Genomic DNA, 15,365 nt, shown 5'->3' on the forward strand with positions numbered 1-15,365 from the left:
TGCAATGGGAGAATGTGCAAAGTAGAAATTAAAATAATGGGGTGCAAAGGAGCAAAATAAATAAATTAATTAAATACAGTAGGGAAAGAGGTAGTTGTTTGGGCTAAATTATAGGTGGGCTATGTACAGGTGCAGTAATCTGTGAGCTGCTCTGACAGTTGGTGCTTAAAGCTAGTGAGGGAGATAAGTGTTTCCAGTTTCAGAGATTTTTGTAGTTCGTTCCAGTCATTGGCAGCAGAGAACTGGAAGGAGTGGCGGCCAAAGAAAGAATTGGTTTTGGGGGTGACTAGAGAGATATACCTGCTGGAGCGTGTGCTACAGGTGGGAGATGCAATGGTGACCAGCGAGCTGAGATAAGGGGGGACTTTACCTAGCAGGGTCTTGTAGATGACATGGAGCCAGTGGTTTTGGCGACGAGTATGAAGCGAGGGCCAGCCAACGAGAGCGTACAGGTCGCAATGGTGGGTAGTATATGGGGCTTTGGTGACAAAACGGATTGCACTGTGATAGACTGCATCCAATTTGTTGAGTAGGGTATTGGAGGCTATTTTGTAAATGACATCGCCAAAGTCGAGGATTGGTAGGATGGTCAGTTTTACAAGGGTATGTTTGGCAGCATGAGTGAAGGATGCTTTGTTGCGAAATAGGAAGCCAATTCTAGATTTAACTTTGGATTGGAGATGTTTGATATGGGTCTGGAAGGAGAGTTTACAATCTAACCAGACACCTAAGTATTTGTAGTTGTCCACGTATTCTAAGTCAGAGCCGTCCAGAGTAGTAATGTTGGACAGGCGGGTAGGTACAGGTAGCGATCGGTTGAAGAGCATGCATTTAGTTTTACTTGTATTTAAGAGCAATTGGAGGCCACGGAAGGAGAGTTGTATGGCATTGAAGCTTGCCTGGAGGGTTGTCAACACAGTGTCCAAAGAAGGGCCAGAAGTATACAGAATGGTGTCGTCTGCGTAGAGGTGGATCAGAGACTCACCAGCAGCAAGAGCGACCTCATTGATGTATACAGAGAAGAGAGTCGGTCCAAGAATTGAACCCTGTGGCACCCCCATAGAGACTGCCAGAGGTCCGGACAGCAGACCCTCCGATTTGACACACTGAACTCTATCAGAGAAGTAGTTGGTGAACCAGGCGAGGCAATCATTTGAGAAACCAAGGCTGTCGAGTCTGCAGATGAGGATGTGGTGATTGACAGAGACGAAAGCCTTGGCCAGATCAATGAATACGGCTGCACAGTAATGTTTCTTATCGATGGCGGTTAAGATATCATTTAGGACCTTGAGCGTGGCTGAGGTGCACCCATGACCAGCTCTGAAACCAGATTGCATAGCAGAGAAGGTATGGTGAGATTCGAAATGGTCGGTAATCTGTTTGTTGACTTGGCTTTCGAAGACCTTAGAAAGGCATGGTAGGATAGATATAGGTCTGTAGCAGTTTGGGTCAAGAGTGTCACCCCCTTTGAAAAGGGGGATGACCGCAGCTGCTTTCCAATCTTTGGGAATCTCAGACGACACGAAAGAGAGGTTGAACAGGCTAGTAATAGGGGTGGCAACAATTTTGGCAGATAATTTTAGAAAGAAAGGGTCCAGATTGTCTAGCCCGGCTGATTTGTAGGGGTCCAGATTTTGCAGCTCATTCAGAACATCAGCTGAGCAGATTTGGGAGAAGGAGAAATGGGGAAGGCTTGGGCGAGTTGTTGTGGGGGGTTCAGTGCTGTTGACCGGGGTAGGAGTAGCCATGTGGAAAGCATGGCCAGCCGTAGAAAAATGGTTATTGAAATTCTCAATTATGGTGGATTTATCAGTGGTGACAGTGTTTCCTATCTTCAGTGCAGTGGGCAGCTGGGAGGAGGTGTTCTTATTCTCCATGGACTTTACAGTGTCCCAGAACTTTTTTGAGTTAGTGTTGCTGGAAGCAAATTTCTGCTTGAAAAAGCTAGCCTTGGCTTTTCTAACTGCCTGTGTATAATGGTTTCTAGCTTCCCTGAACAGCTGCATATCACGGGGGCTGTTCGATGCTAATGCAGAACGCCATAGGATGTTTTTGTGTTGGTTAAGGGCAGTCAGGTCTGGGGAGAACCAAGGGCTATATCTGTTCCTGGTTCTAAATTTCTTGAATGGGGCATGTTTATTTAAGATGGTTAGGAAGGCATTTTTTTAAAATATCCAGGCATCCTCTACTGACGGGATGAGATCAATATCCTTCCAGGATACCCCGGCCAGGTCGATTAGAAAGGCCTGCTCGCTGAAGTGTTTCAGGGAGCGTTTTACAGTGATGAGTGGAGGTTGTTTGACCGCTGACCCATTACGGATGCAGGCAATGAGGCAGTGATCGCTGAGATCTTGGTTGAAAACAGCAGAGGTGTATTTAGAGGGCAAGTTGGTTAGGATGATATCTATGAGGGTGCCCGTGTTTAAGGCTTTGGGGAGGTACCTGGTAGGTTCATTGATAATTTGTGTGAGGTTGAGGCCATCAAGTTTAGATTGTAGGATGGCTGGGGTGTTAAGCATGTTCCAGTTTAGGTCGCCTAGCAGCACGAGCTCTGAAGATAGATGGGGGGCAATCAGTTCACATATGGTGTCCAGAGCACAGCTGGGGGCAGAGGGTGGTCTATAGCAGGCGGCAACGGTGAGAGACTTGTTTTTAGAGAGGTGGATTTTTAAAAGTAGAAGTTCAAATTGTTTGGGTACAGACCTGGATAGTAGGACAGAACTCTGCAGGCTATCTTTGCAGTAGATTGCAACACCGCCCCCTTTGGCAGTTCTATCTTGTCTGAAAATGTTGTAGTTTGGAATTAAAATGTCTGAATTTTTGGTGGTCTTCCTAAGCCAGGATTCAGACACAGCTAGAACATCCGGGTTGGCAGAGTGTGCTAAAGCAGTGAATAAAACAAACTTAGAGAGGAGGCTTCTAATGTTAACATGCATGAAACCAAGGCTATTACGGTTACAGAAGTCGTCAAAAGAGAGCGCCTGGGGAATAGGAGTGGAGCTAGGCACTGCAGGGCCTGGATTCACCTCTACATCGCCAGAGGAACAGAGTAGGAGTAGAATAAGGGTGCGGCTAAAAGCAATAAGAATTGGTTGTTTAGAACGTCTGGAACAGAAAGTAAAAGGAGGTTTCTGGGGGCGATAAAATAGCATCATGGTATAATGTACAGACAAAGGTAAGGTAGGATGTGAATGCAGTGGAGGTAAACCTAGGTATTGAGTGATGAGGAGAGAGATATTGTCTCTAGAAACATCATTGAAACCAGGAGATGTCATTGCATGTGTAGGTGGTGGAACTAATAGGTTGGATAAGGTATAATGAGCAGGACTAGAGGCTCTACAGTGAAATAAGCCAATAAACACTAACCAGAACAGCAATGGACAAGGCATATTGACATTAAGGAGAGGCATGCTTAGTCGAGTGATCAAAAAGGTCCAGTGAGTGGAGAGGTTGGTTGGGGGTCATGGCGATTTAGACAGCTAAATCGGTAGCAAACTAGCATAGGAGCAAGCTAGCATAGGATGGAGGTCTGTTGTTAGCCAACTCTTGCGTTCCGTCAGTAGATTAGTGGGTTTCCGTGTGGTAGAGGGGATCAATCCAAATCACACATACACATTATAATCTACTAGTCTAGTCACTTTACCCCTACCTACATGTCCATATTACCTCAATTATGTAACTTTCAAAATACAGAAATCATACCTGTATGATGCTGCGTTTTGCATCATACGGTGATGATTTCTGTATGATTTCTGTACTTGTAACAATGGTCTTGTAGTAAGCATTTAACGGTAAGGTATACCTGTTGCATTCGGCGCACGTCACAAATAAAATGTGATTTGATTATATTATATATTATTTCTGAAATGTATTGCACCAAATCACATTTTATTGGTCGCATAAACATATTTAGCAAATGTTATTGCGGGTGTAGTGAAACGCTTGTGCTCCTCGCTCCAACAGTCCAGTAATATCTAACTAAAATAACCAAGTTCAACCTAGCTAATTTCCAATTCATTGGAAATTGTTCGACTACAGATAGCAAAACTGTAGTTCAATGCTATGATACTCCCCCACTTAACATATTGCTTGCCTAGTTGGGCCTAAGCTTGCTGTACAAAATTAAAACCCATTCAGTCTGTCTACAAACAGGCTCCTAAAGTGCTTGATAGAAAGCCCAATAGCCATCAACACTATTACATCTTCAGAAACCACGAGCTTCTGAGTTGGGAAAATCTTGTGCAATACACTGACGAATGTCTTGTATTCAAGTTCCTAAATGGCCTGCCTCCCCCTCCACTTAGTACTTTTGTTAACCCAAACCCATGGTAGCAGATCCACAAGGTCTGCCGTGAGAGGTGAGTGTATAGTTCCCTTAAGGAAAAGCAGGCAATCTTCTTTCTCTGTTAGAGCTTCCCATGTCACACTGCCATCAGACACACACAACTGCACCACCTATCACATCTTCACAAAAAACATAAATACATGGCCAAAGGCCAATCAGATTTGTGAACCTAGCTGTGTATTGCAGCTCTCCATGTTGTCTGTAGCTTGTGAGGTGTGGAAACAAAGTGTTTATTTTCTGTATTTTGTTTTGTTGCTTTATGTGTTATGTTGCTCTTTCTGCGTGCTACGTGTTGCTTGTCCTATGTTGCTCTGCTTGTGCTCACTGCTCATTGTTTGTCTGCATTGTTATTGTTATTGTAATTGTTTTTAATAACCTGCCCAGGGACTGCGATTGAAAATTAGCCGGCTGGCTAAAACCGGCAATTTTACTGAAATGTTGATTAATGTGCACTGTTCCTATAAAAAATAAACTCAATCTCAATATTACAATAACAATATTCATTCAAACGTCTCCCATTCAAACATCTCCCATTAGGCCTATCAATACTCTGGTAAATAAATACCTGATACCGGCACAATATAATGACTATTGTTATTGATACCTGACCCTCTGTCTGGAACTGCTGATCAGAGCCTGTAAATGTAATGTGTATAGCAGCAAGACTTTGCTTATAGAATTCACAGCAGTAACAGTTCCCTCATGATTCATAGAGGATATCGTCTCTGTCTGTGTCCGCTCTGTTTTGAAGTGGATTGAATGCCTTTCCACTATGTGGATTGCTCTCTCTAGTTCTCTCAATAGAGGGCTGTTTAATTTAATATGTCTCACCACACTGTCTTATTCCCTGCCCTTTAAAAGTCTCACATCGAACACCTCCCCAGCACATCCTTTTCACTGATATATGGGGAGAGAAATGCATGCAGATCTGTATATGCTTCACATTATTTTCAGTGTAAATGTGTTGAACCAACAATAGTTTGAGAGAAATCTAAACATTGCCTTTGGCAGGGGGGCTGTGCTGCTCATCGGTTGCTGCTGTAAGCCTTGAATCTTTTTTCTCGCTCCCTTGACTTGTGCTCCGGGGAGATATTGTAGCAGCAGAATGTATACACCAAATATCATCTCCCATGGATAAGCTGCTAGCTGCCCCTCAGGCACAGGTTCTTGGCTCTGCTTATTAGATGAATGAATTGTTAATGGCTCACTGATTTTCCTCAAGTTCCAGTTGCATTTTTCAACAGGCTCAGTGTATATTGCAAAAGGATTGTTGCCGCATTGCCCATTTCATCTTTTCTCCTTCCACAGCTAAAAGGAGCAGAGTTTACACAGGAAATATTCTACTCTCCCTGGCAATTGGATGGGAGAAAAGAAAATCTTTGACCTTGGAAATTGAAGATGTTGTTGCCATGGGAACTGTTAATCCTTCTGTCACTCAAGGTCTGCCTTGCTGGTAAGATGGCCCCCAAGTCGCCGTTGATACCACACCTGATCTGCACACTCATCTCTTGCATGTCTGTGTTATCCTTTCCTTATCTCTTCAAAAAGTATCATGCCATTCTCACCCAGGATGCATGCTGTTAGAGATTTACCACTGGTATTATTATTGTGTGTGGATATATGTATGTGTATATATATATAATATTTTTTATTTTTTATTTTTTTATTTCACCTTTATTTAACCAGGTAGGCTAGTTGAGAACAAGTTCTCATTTACAACTGCGACCTGGCCAAGATAAAGCATAGCAGTGTGAACAGACAACACAGAGTTACACATGGAGTAAACAATTAACAAGTCAATAACATAACAAGACCAATAACAAGACCAATAGAAAAAAAGAAAAAAAAGAGTCTATATACATTGTGTGCAAAAGGCATGAGGAGGAAGGCGAATAATTACAATTTAGCAGATTAACACTGGAGTGATAAATGATCAGGTGGTCATGTACAGGTAGAGATACTGGTGTGCAAAAGAGCAGAAAAGTAAATAAATATAAACAGTATGGGGATGAGGTAGGTAAATTGGGTGGGCTATTTAACGATAGACTATGTACAGCTGCAGCGATCGGTTAGAATTGGAGTAACTAATGGACAACAACACTTAGGCTTCTACTTCCAGCTTAGACATACTATATATATATTTTACAGACACAGTATATATTACATTAGTTATCTTAGGTTTGTTTTTAGTCCAATTCCTCAACCCCTCCAATCTATCTCTGAAGACCATCCCGTTTTGATTTCAATTTCCATATATTTTTTCTACTGTGCTGTTGTGTTTCACAAAAGTTCTGAACCTTTCTATTCTCAAAGTTTCTACAGATTGTAAATTAAAGATAAACATTTTTGCTAATAGTATTGTTATATAACTGATCGATTGACTGACTTTTTAAATCACTCAGTAGTGCTATTTGCAGAGTTAGCTCAAGGTAAATTCTTCAGCCATTCCTGAACCTGCGACCAAAATCAAGCTAGTTATGGACAGTACCAAAACAAATTATCTAATGATTCTGTCTCTTCACAGCAAAATCTACAGAGCTGGGATGGTTGTTATCTCCATATATATAACATTCTATTGGTTGCAAGATTTTTGTATAATTTAAATTGAAAAACTAAATTTTGAATCTGGCGTTGTTTTAGGTGTCATTTCATGAACCATGTGCCATGGAATCGGTACATCAAAAATCTCTTCCCAACTGTTATGCAATCTGTATGGCACAGCTGTCAATTTTTTTGTCCTTAAATCAAAAGTTCCTTACTTTCTCCTCCTTCCGCTTGCCCCTTCCATTTGTTGCAGTAATGCTGCAATTAGTTAGTTGTAATTTTGGATAGAGCAGATATTTCCATATATTTTGGTTAGCTGCATGTGTGACAACTCCACCAGTCTTTTTTATGATATAATTTGAAAAGATTATACCGTTTCTAAACATTGGTTAATTTTTTTTATTTTTTATCATGTGTCAAACTTGAAGTGAAAGTTGTAAAGTTTGTGATTAACTCACAATGGTTTCTATGCTGCTAATATATGTTGTATTTCTCATGTCATATGTCTCACTTTTTACTGGTACTGTATCTCCTTGTACAATGGGATTAACACTTCCTTATCCTTCTATATCTCGCCCTCTGCCAAAACACTCAACACACAACTAACTGTAAGGTCCCAATTGCTAACCTGAATTCCTATTCCATACACCTGAGTGACCTGGTAAAGGCAGAGCTCTGGAGTTTCAATAGAGCCGAGAATCTCCCACACAGTTATGTCATAATACTGTTAGCGTATTATGAACTATCTACAGAAATAGGAGGGATTTGAAGTTGACAGGCATTCCTGACAGATATAAATGGAAGTCAAGCCAAATGTTTACAAGTCATCAGACAAATGTATTTACATTTATACAGTGTATGGAGAAGGTGGCCATTGTGTTGTTTCCTATTCTTCCATCTCCATTGATTTAGCATTTTGTCTTAAGTCAGCACTTTCTCAGGGACACCTATGGATCTAGGCAGCCCGGAAAGGGAAACAGAGAATGAGGACGAGGTAACAGAATGAGGAGAGGGTAAGAAAATGAGGAGGGGGTGACGGAATGTGGAGGGGGGTGACAGAATGAGGAGGAGGGGGTGACGGAATGAGGAGGAGGGGGTGACGGAATGAGGAGGAGGGGGTGACGGAATGAGGAGGAGGGGGTGACGGAATGAGGAGGAGGGGGTGACGGAATGAGGAGGAGGGGGTGACGGAATGTGGAGGAGGGGGTGACGGAATGAGGAGGAGGGGGTGACGGAATGTGGAGGAGGGGGTGACGGAATGAGGAGGGGGGGTGATGGAATGTTAAGAAGTCAAAGTTTATGTATTTTCCCATCATTGAGCTTGCATTTACATACATGCATGTATAATTGATATTCAGTGTGCATGTTTAGTTTGAGGAGGGTGACTGCCAGCCAGGGTGACTTCTCTCAAACTTACATGAAGCTTTTCCCAGGTCGAATAGCCCAGCTATAAAAGGTTCATTAATTTATTTCATTTAAAGTACATCGGGAAATGAAGCACCTCCCTTCGAGGCTGGTAAAAAAAAGGAGGCCTTCACCTTAGGCGATGCTTCTCCCCCAAACTCTCATTAGGGTGATGATGCGGGAGGGACTACTTCTCTTTGTCCTAGTCGTCAAGGTTAGAGACCATATTAAATAAAAAATAAAAAAACAGGTGATTTTCAAAGGGGACATAAGAAAATGTGACTGTAGCTGTGAAAAGCCACCAGGATAGTGTACCCTACTGTATGTCTCAACACCAGGATAGTGTACCCTACTGTATGTCTCAACACCAGGATAGTGTACCCTACTGTATGTCTCAACACCGGGATAGTGCACCCTACTGTATGTCTCAACACGAGGATACTGTACCCTACTGTATGTCTCAACTCCAGGATAGTGTACCCTACTGTATGTCTCTACACCAGGATACTGTACCCTACTGTATGTCTCTACACCAGGATAATGTACCCTACTCTATGTTTCAACACCAGGATACTGTGCCATACTGTATGTCTCTACACCAGTATACTGTAGCCTACTGTATGTCTCTATACCAGGATACTGTAGCCTACTGTATGTCTCTACTCCAGGATACTGTAGCCTACTGTATGTCTCTACACCGGGATACTGTAGCCTACTGTATGTCTCTACACCGGGATACTGTAGCCTACTGTGTGTGTCTACACCAGGATACTGTACCCTATTGTATGTCTCTACACCAGAATACTGTAGGCCACTGTATGTCTCAGCACCGGGATACTGTAACCTACTGTATGTCTCTACACCGGGATACTGTAGCCTACTGTATGTCTCTACACCGGGATACTGTAGCCTACTGTATGTCTCTACACTGCGATACTGTAGCCTACTGTGTCTCTACACCGGGATACTGTAGGCTACTGTTTGTCTCTACACCGGGATACTGTAGCCTACTGTATGGCTCTACACTAGGATATTCTAGACTACGTTATGTCTCTACACCAGGATACTGTAGCCTACTGTATGTCTCTCCACCAGGATACTGTAGGCTACTGTATGTCTCTACACCGGGATACTGTAGCCTACTGTGTGTGTATACACCAGGATACTGTAGCCTACTGTGTGTGTCTACACCAGGATACTGTACCCTATTGTATGTCTCTACACCGGAATACTGTAGGCCACTGTATGTCTCAGCACCGGGATACTGTAACCTACTGTATGTCTCTACACTGCGATACTGTAGCCTACTGTGTCTCTACACCGGGACACTGTAGCCTACTGTGTGGCTCTACACTAGGATACTCTAGACTACGTTATGTCTCTACACCAGGATACTGTAGCCTACTGTATGTCTCTACACCAGGATACTGTAGCCTACTGTATGTCTCTATACCAGGATACTGTAGCCTACTGTATGTCTCTGCACCGGGATACTGTAGCCTACTGTATGTCTCTACACCGCGATTCTGTAGCCTACTTTGTCTCTACACCGGGATACTGTAGGCTACTATTTGTCTCTACACCGGGATACTGTAGCCTACTTTATGTCTCTACACCAGGATACTGTAGCCTACTGTATGTCTCTACACAATGATACTGTAGCCTACTGTATGAATAGTGAAGACTGTTAGTTCTGTTGGAAGGGACTTTAACCATTGTGCGAATGATAGCTACATTTCAGTGGAGTTAATTAGATTAACATGGGGTAATTACTCTGTTGAATTGGTGTGTTGGCTACAGCTTACCAAAACAACAGACCTGACTGAGCTGCCATGCGTGCCATGGGTATGCCAAAAACAGACTGCACGTTGGTTAGAATTCAAATGGAAAGAGGGAAAACACTAGGATATGTCAGTGTGTTCTGTAAACTGAAGAGTCATAATATGCATGCAGAGCTACAGGGTGTAGAGAATGTAATCAGTTAATTGGCCTCTTGTGTCAGTGTAGTATTTGTCCTCGCTCATGTCAACACTGTGGGCACTATTCTTGTTGCCTAAGACTACTGTATGTATAATGAAACGATTTGGCACATAATTGGGTTTAGGTTCATACAACTTATCATTTGGCCTCAGTAATTCTCCTCGGGAATTGCTTTTACCATTCAGGCATAGTTGTCAACAGCAAGGTAAAACTAAAACAGTTGTGCTCTTTCACTCAGAGAGAAACCCTCGCCATGGACCCGTCTTCAGTCAAGAACCAAGTGACAGCATTTTCCCCTTGAGGTTTGAGGACAACAAGGTGTTCATCAATTGTAAAGCAAAGGGGAACCCAGCCCCATATTATAAGTAGGTGTTTGTCCCTTTAACTTTTTATACCTTTCCTCTTTTTCCCCTCTATCTTCAACTGAGAATACTTTTTTTATCCTTTTGGTGTATATTGTCTCCATTTTCTAAACTCCCGCATCAGTTATATGGAAACATGATAGTGATGAATACTTGTGTTTGTGTGTGTTGCTCTACAGATGGAAGGTTGATGGGAGAGAGATTGACATGGATTTGAACTATAACCTGGTTGAAGGAAACCTGTTGATCAATAACCCTCATGCAACACATCATGGGGGGGTTTACCAGTGTATTGCTACCAATACCTTTGGAACCATCCTCAGCAGGGAGGCCAAGGTGCAGTTTGCATGTGAGTACATCTAGTCCTCTATCTAATACAAACAACAATTCAAGTGAATTTAGACCACTACTCCTTCTTAGACACATTCTGTTTCTCATCGAATGAAGGCGCGATTTGCTGTGATTTTACATACAATTGACTACAGCATAAGCGAATCATTCAGGTTACGAACACAAAAAGTGTTTTTGCTCTCATTCTGTGGTTTAATTTGAAAAGAGACATTATTGGGGGTAATTGCCATGTTGACATGCACTAAGCCTGCAGCTCCATGAGTGATTAGTGTAAGTCTGAATCGTAGCTTGGTTTTAACACTGGCTTAATGTTACACCCTGAGGAGCACATCGTCTGGAGCATTTCAACAACGGAAGGCTACTTTTCTCTTCCTCTCACTCAAATGCACTGTTGAAATTCACTCCCTCTATAGCTTGTGAAAAGATAGATCATTTTAGACTAAAGTTATCCTAAAAATCCATCAACATATTCACATCTCTGGAGATGATACTAAGAGTAACCCAGTTATAAAAGTCCACCGAGATGATCTTCTTTGCTGATTGCTTGTTTATCGTTGTCCCATCTCTAATTGGTAGACCTGGTTGGCTGTTCATGTGTCAGTAGAACATTGATTTATATTGTTTCACTTTACAATGCAGGTTTACTGCCAGTCTTAGCTAATTAACCAATCTAACCCATTACATTAGGGAAATTATAACCAATCTCAGGTGGTAGGGGGTTGTTATATTCATGCAGGTAGGGGGTTCATACTTGATCTTTTCATTTAAATGGTGATAAGCCTTGGATGAGATGAGTTATGACTTTATTATTCGTGATATTTGCCTGTCCCCTCTTGGGATTTGGATGATATTTTCAAAGGTTTGTGGTCCCTAGTGCTGTTTGTTTTTCCTTATAAGGCAGTAGCATTTAATGAAAAGTGAAAGTGATCTGTAAATCCAGTTTAGAGGAAGGTATTTACGCATTTACGCCTCTCCCTGTTCACACGTCTCTGTTGGTATCAGCAGGGAACTAAAGTGGATGAGGTATAATAAAAGTGCATAGAGAGGAAAATGGTCTTCAATATGAAAATGTCCTCCAGAATATCACTGCACTGTAGAGGCTGTTGTACTAAAGAAGTCTGAAACTAATAAAAGCCCTTTTGTCTTTGTCTCCTCACAGATCTACAGAATTTCAGCAGAAAGCCCAGGAACACAGTGTCAGTGAGAGAAGGCCAGGCAGTGGTGCTACTGTGTGGCCCTCCACCCCATAATGGAGGTACTATAATGCTTTGTATCCTCAAAGCTCACAGACTCTATGCTGCTTCACTCTCAGTCACGCCCTGCACATCTTATTGTTCCTTACTGTCATACCCACTATCTGTCCCTGACACTGTTAAATGTTTTTGTTCTCATGCCTTCTATTTCTTCTCACTACTCTTAGTCTTTCAGTCTTTTCATATCCTGTTTCCTCTCTCTTCCTCTCCTGTGGGACTGGCTATTATTATCATTTCTACTGGACTGTAGCAGCACCACTTCTCTAGGTGAACGCTCCCCAAACTCATACCTTCACATCCATAGTTCATACCCTCACACGTCATGGCCTCAAGCTGACTTTCCCCCATGTGAGCCGCGACCATGCTGTCATCTGTAAAGCCTCCGGTGCTCCACTTCCTAGCGGCAGGTTTTTTCAGTGTAGCCTGGGTATATGTGGGTAATAAAGGCTCCTGGTGGCTGGTGTGTCCGGGGAGGGGGGGGGCGTTATCCCGTGGCACAGCTGTGAGTCTGCTCCGTGTCTGTGTGGTGCTGATTAGCAGACTCTCAACTCTGTTTCTAAATGAATCAATGGCCACAAGGGATTCGAACTGTACCGTTTTGCAATTTGCCCTCCTTTTCCCAAAATGCCTTCATCTCTTTATTTGACATTTTCAAGCTTTTTTTTCCAGATAGACCATTGTCACACATTTTATTGGATTTTGTTACACAGTGCTGCTGTCTTCAGGTGGATTTGAAAGGAAGTCCCGTGTGGCTCAGTTGGTTGAGCATGGTGCTTGCAATGCCAGGGTTGTGTGTTCAATTCCCACTGGGGGCCAGTTTGGAAATGTATGCACTCCTTGCTGTAAGTTGCTTTCGATAAGAGTGTTTGTTAAAAGAATCAACGCTTTGGAAAACAATGCTGTGGATTTTAGATTGATGGATTCTGTGTACTTACTTAATTAGCAGGTATCCTATTGAAATATTGAGTGCTTAGGTTTAGAGGGTCTACACCAGAAGTTAATGGTTGTCTGTAGGAGGAAGGTATATAGTCCGTGTTGTGCAGAGAAAGCCATCACATGTGGCAGGCATTGATAAGAGGAGTGAGCACTTTGGGGTAGAGGTCAGATGAAGTGAGGAGGAACAGATATCACTAAGGTTCTGTCTAGCAACAGAGATGCATCTGCTGGGGAGGAAGGGTTAAATATCAGTGCTCTTGTGAAATATCATTGTCTAATGCAGCTGTATTGATCCTCTGGGAAGAATAAACTTGGTTAATCTTTCTTAGTCTCCGTAGAGTTTTTACTCTGAGGATTAGAACCTGACAACATCCAAGCAAACATGTTTTTTTGTTTTCTGCCATTTACCTATATACATAGAAAGATTACATGTAATTTGATGCAACTTTGATCAATCAGTGTTATGTGGTCTAAAACGGTCTGTGTTCAGTATTATGTGGTCTATAATAGTCTGTGTTCAGAGTTGAATTCTGTCCGAGAACATAAGATTATGTGCCTGCGAGTCATCTATTGTTGTGAGACCACAACCCGTAAGCAGAACCACTGATGATTTGAATTCACTGTTTGCCAGAAGGAAGCAATGCTATGTTTTACTGTCCAGTCAAAAGACTGACTGCAGGATGTAATGTGTTTCTGATCACGGAGTGGCTTTAATACCCCAGCCCATCCTAGCCTCCCTGTCCCCCACACCTCTAATAACAAGCTCTTAATTTCACATTATTTTCTTCAGATCCCGCTGCTACATGCCCCCTCTCCTCCTCTCTCTCTCTCTCGCTCTGTCTCCGTCTCTGTCTCTCTCTGTCTGTCTGTCTCTCCCTCTGACTCGGTCGCTGTCTCGTCATCTCTCTTTCTCTCTTTCATCTCTCTCATCTTTCTTTCTTTCTCTCTCTCTCTCTCTCTCGATATTGTTTTTGAACTTACTCCTCTGTTTGATCTGCACAAGCCTGTGGTACTGACCCTTAATGCTGACCCTTAATATGTGAGGCTAACTGAACATGTAATTCAAAAGCGTATCCAAATCTCTGCTTACTCTCTGGGATGCTTAGAGATGTGAAAAGGGCAAAGTTCAGCCATGTTAAGCATAACAATTTGAATGATGCATTATTGAATTATTAACTGTTTGCACATATCTGATATGGGAATATCTGGCACCTCACACTAAGTGCAATGTTTCATTGATATTATAATTTGAAAACTGTACTCAGCTACTGTGTCTCCACCTTTTTTATAGCTACAGTACAGGTACACAAATGTAACCTGATCTCTTGTCTATTCTTAGTTTCACCACACTGGCAGATTTTGGAATGTCATTGGAACATGTATCTCTTCCTTTGTCAATACCCACAATCCTATGCGGTTACTGTCTGTGCTCTTCCTCTGCAGAGATCAAATACTCGTGGGTTTTCAACGGACGCCCAAGTTTCCTGCTGCAGGATACCCGCCGCTTCGTCTCCCAGAGGACAGGCAACCTGTACATAGCCAAAGTGGAGGCCTCCGATGTGGGGAACTACACGTGTGTGGTGAGGAACATGATGACCAACGCCACCGTTTACAGCTCGCCCACCCCCGTGGAGCTGCGCAGGGACGGTAAGCATGCTCCACTGGCTCCTGCTTATCCTACACGCTGAACTTGCCTGTGCAGTTGAGGGGAGTGAAAGCTAAGGAGATAAAATCAGTCATCTGTTTGTTTTTCTGCTGCTCAGGAGTGGGTTGAGCAGTATTCATACTGTGGGTCTGAAACTCTCTCTCTTTCTCTGCATGAAAAGAAACGTTTAAACATTTACATATGCAGAGTGCAGCCACACACACACACACACACACACACACATACATACATACATACATACACACACGTTATTTACATGTCTCTGAGATACATATGTTTTTAGTGAGCGTATTCATCTGAACAGGGGGGATTCTGTGTGAGACCTGAGACAGATTAGCACTGACACCATAGATATCCCTTCTCCTTCTCATCACCCTTACAATACTCAGATACGCACACACACACACACACACACACACACATACAGTGGGGCAAAAAATTATTTAGTCAGCCACCAATTGTGTAAGTTCTCCCACTTAAAAAGATGAGAGAGGCCTGTAATATTCATCATAGGTACACTTCAA

At 42.6% G+C, this 15,365-nt stretch overlaps 1 protein-coding gene across 3 annotated transcripts in view; it reads left to right on the plus strand.

Annotated features, from left to right (window-relative positions):
* Positions 1–15,365, plus strand: part of LOC110494607 (contactin-4) — a 115,250-nt gene that overhangs the window by 71,067 nt on the left and 28,818 nt on the right. For all 3 annotated transcript variants that reach the window (XR_016488049.1, XM_021569830.3, XM_036950698.2), the window contains 5 exons: positions 5,654–5,798; positions 10,512–10,638; positions 10,815–10,984; positions 12,146–12,241; positions 14,619–14,822. Coding sequence is in view for 2 of the 3 variants with exons in the window: in XM_021569830.3 (XP_021425505.2) it covers positions 5,744–5,798; positions 10,512–10,638; positions 10,815–10,984; positions 12,146–12,241; positions 14,619–14,822 (652 nt within the window). In the remaining variant the exon portion in view is untranslated. The remainder of the gene's footprint in view (positions 1–5,653; positions 5,799–10,511; positions 10,639–10,814; positions 10,985–12,145; positions 12,242–14,618; positions 14,823–15,365) is intronic.

This window comes from Oncorhynchus mykiss, chromosome 17, assembly GCF_057628025.1.
Source record: "Oncorhynchus mykiss isolate SJ-2025 chromosome 17, ASM5762802v1, whole genome shotgun sequence".
Classification (NCBI taxonomy): domain Eukaryota; kingdom Metazoa; phylum Chordata; class Actinopteri; order Salmoniformes; family Salmonidae; genus Oncorhynchus; species Oncorhynchus mykiss.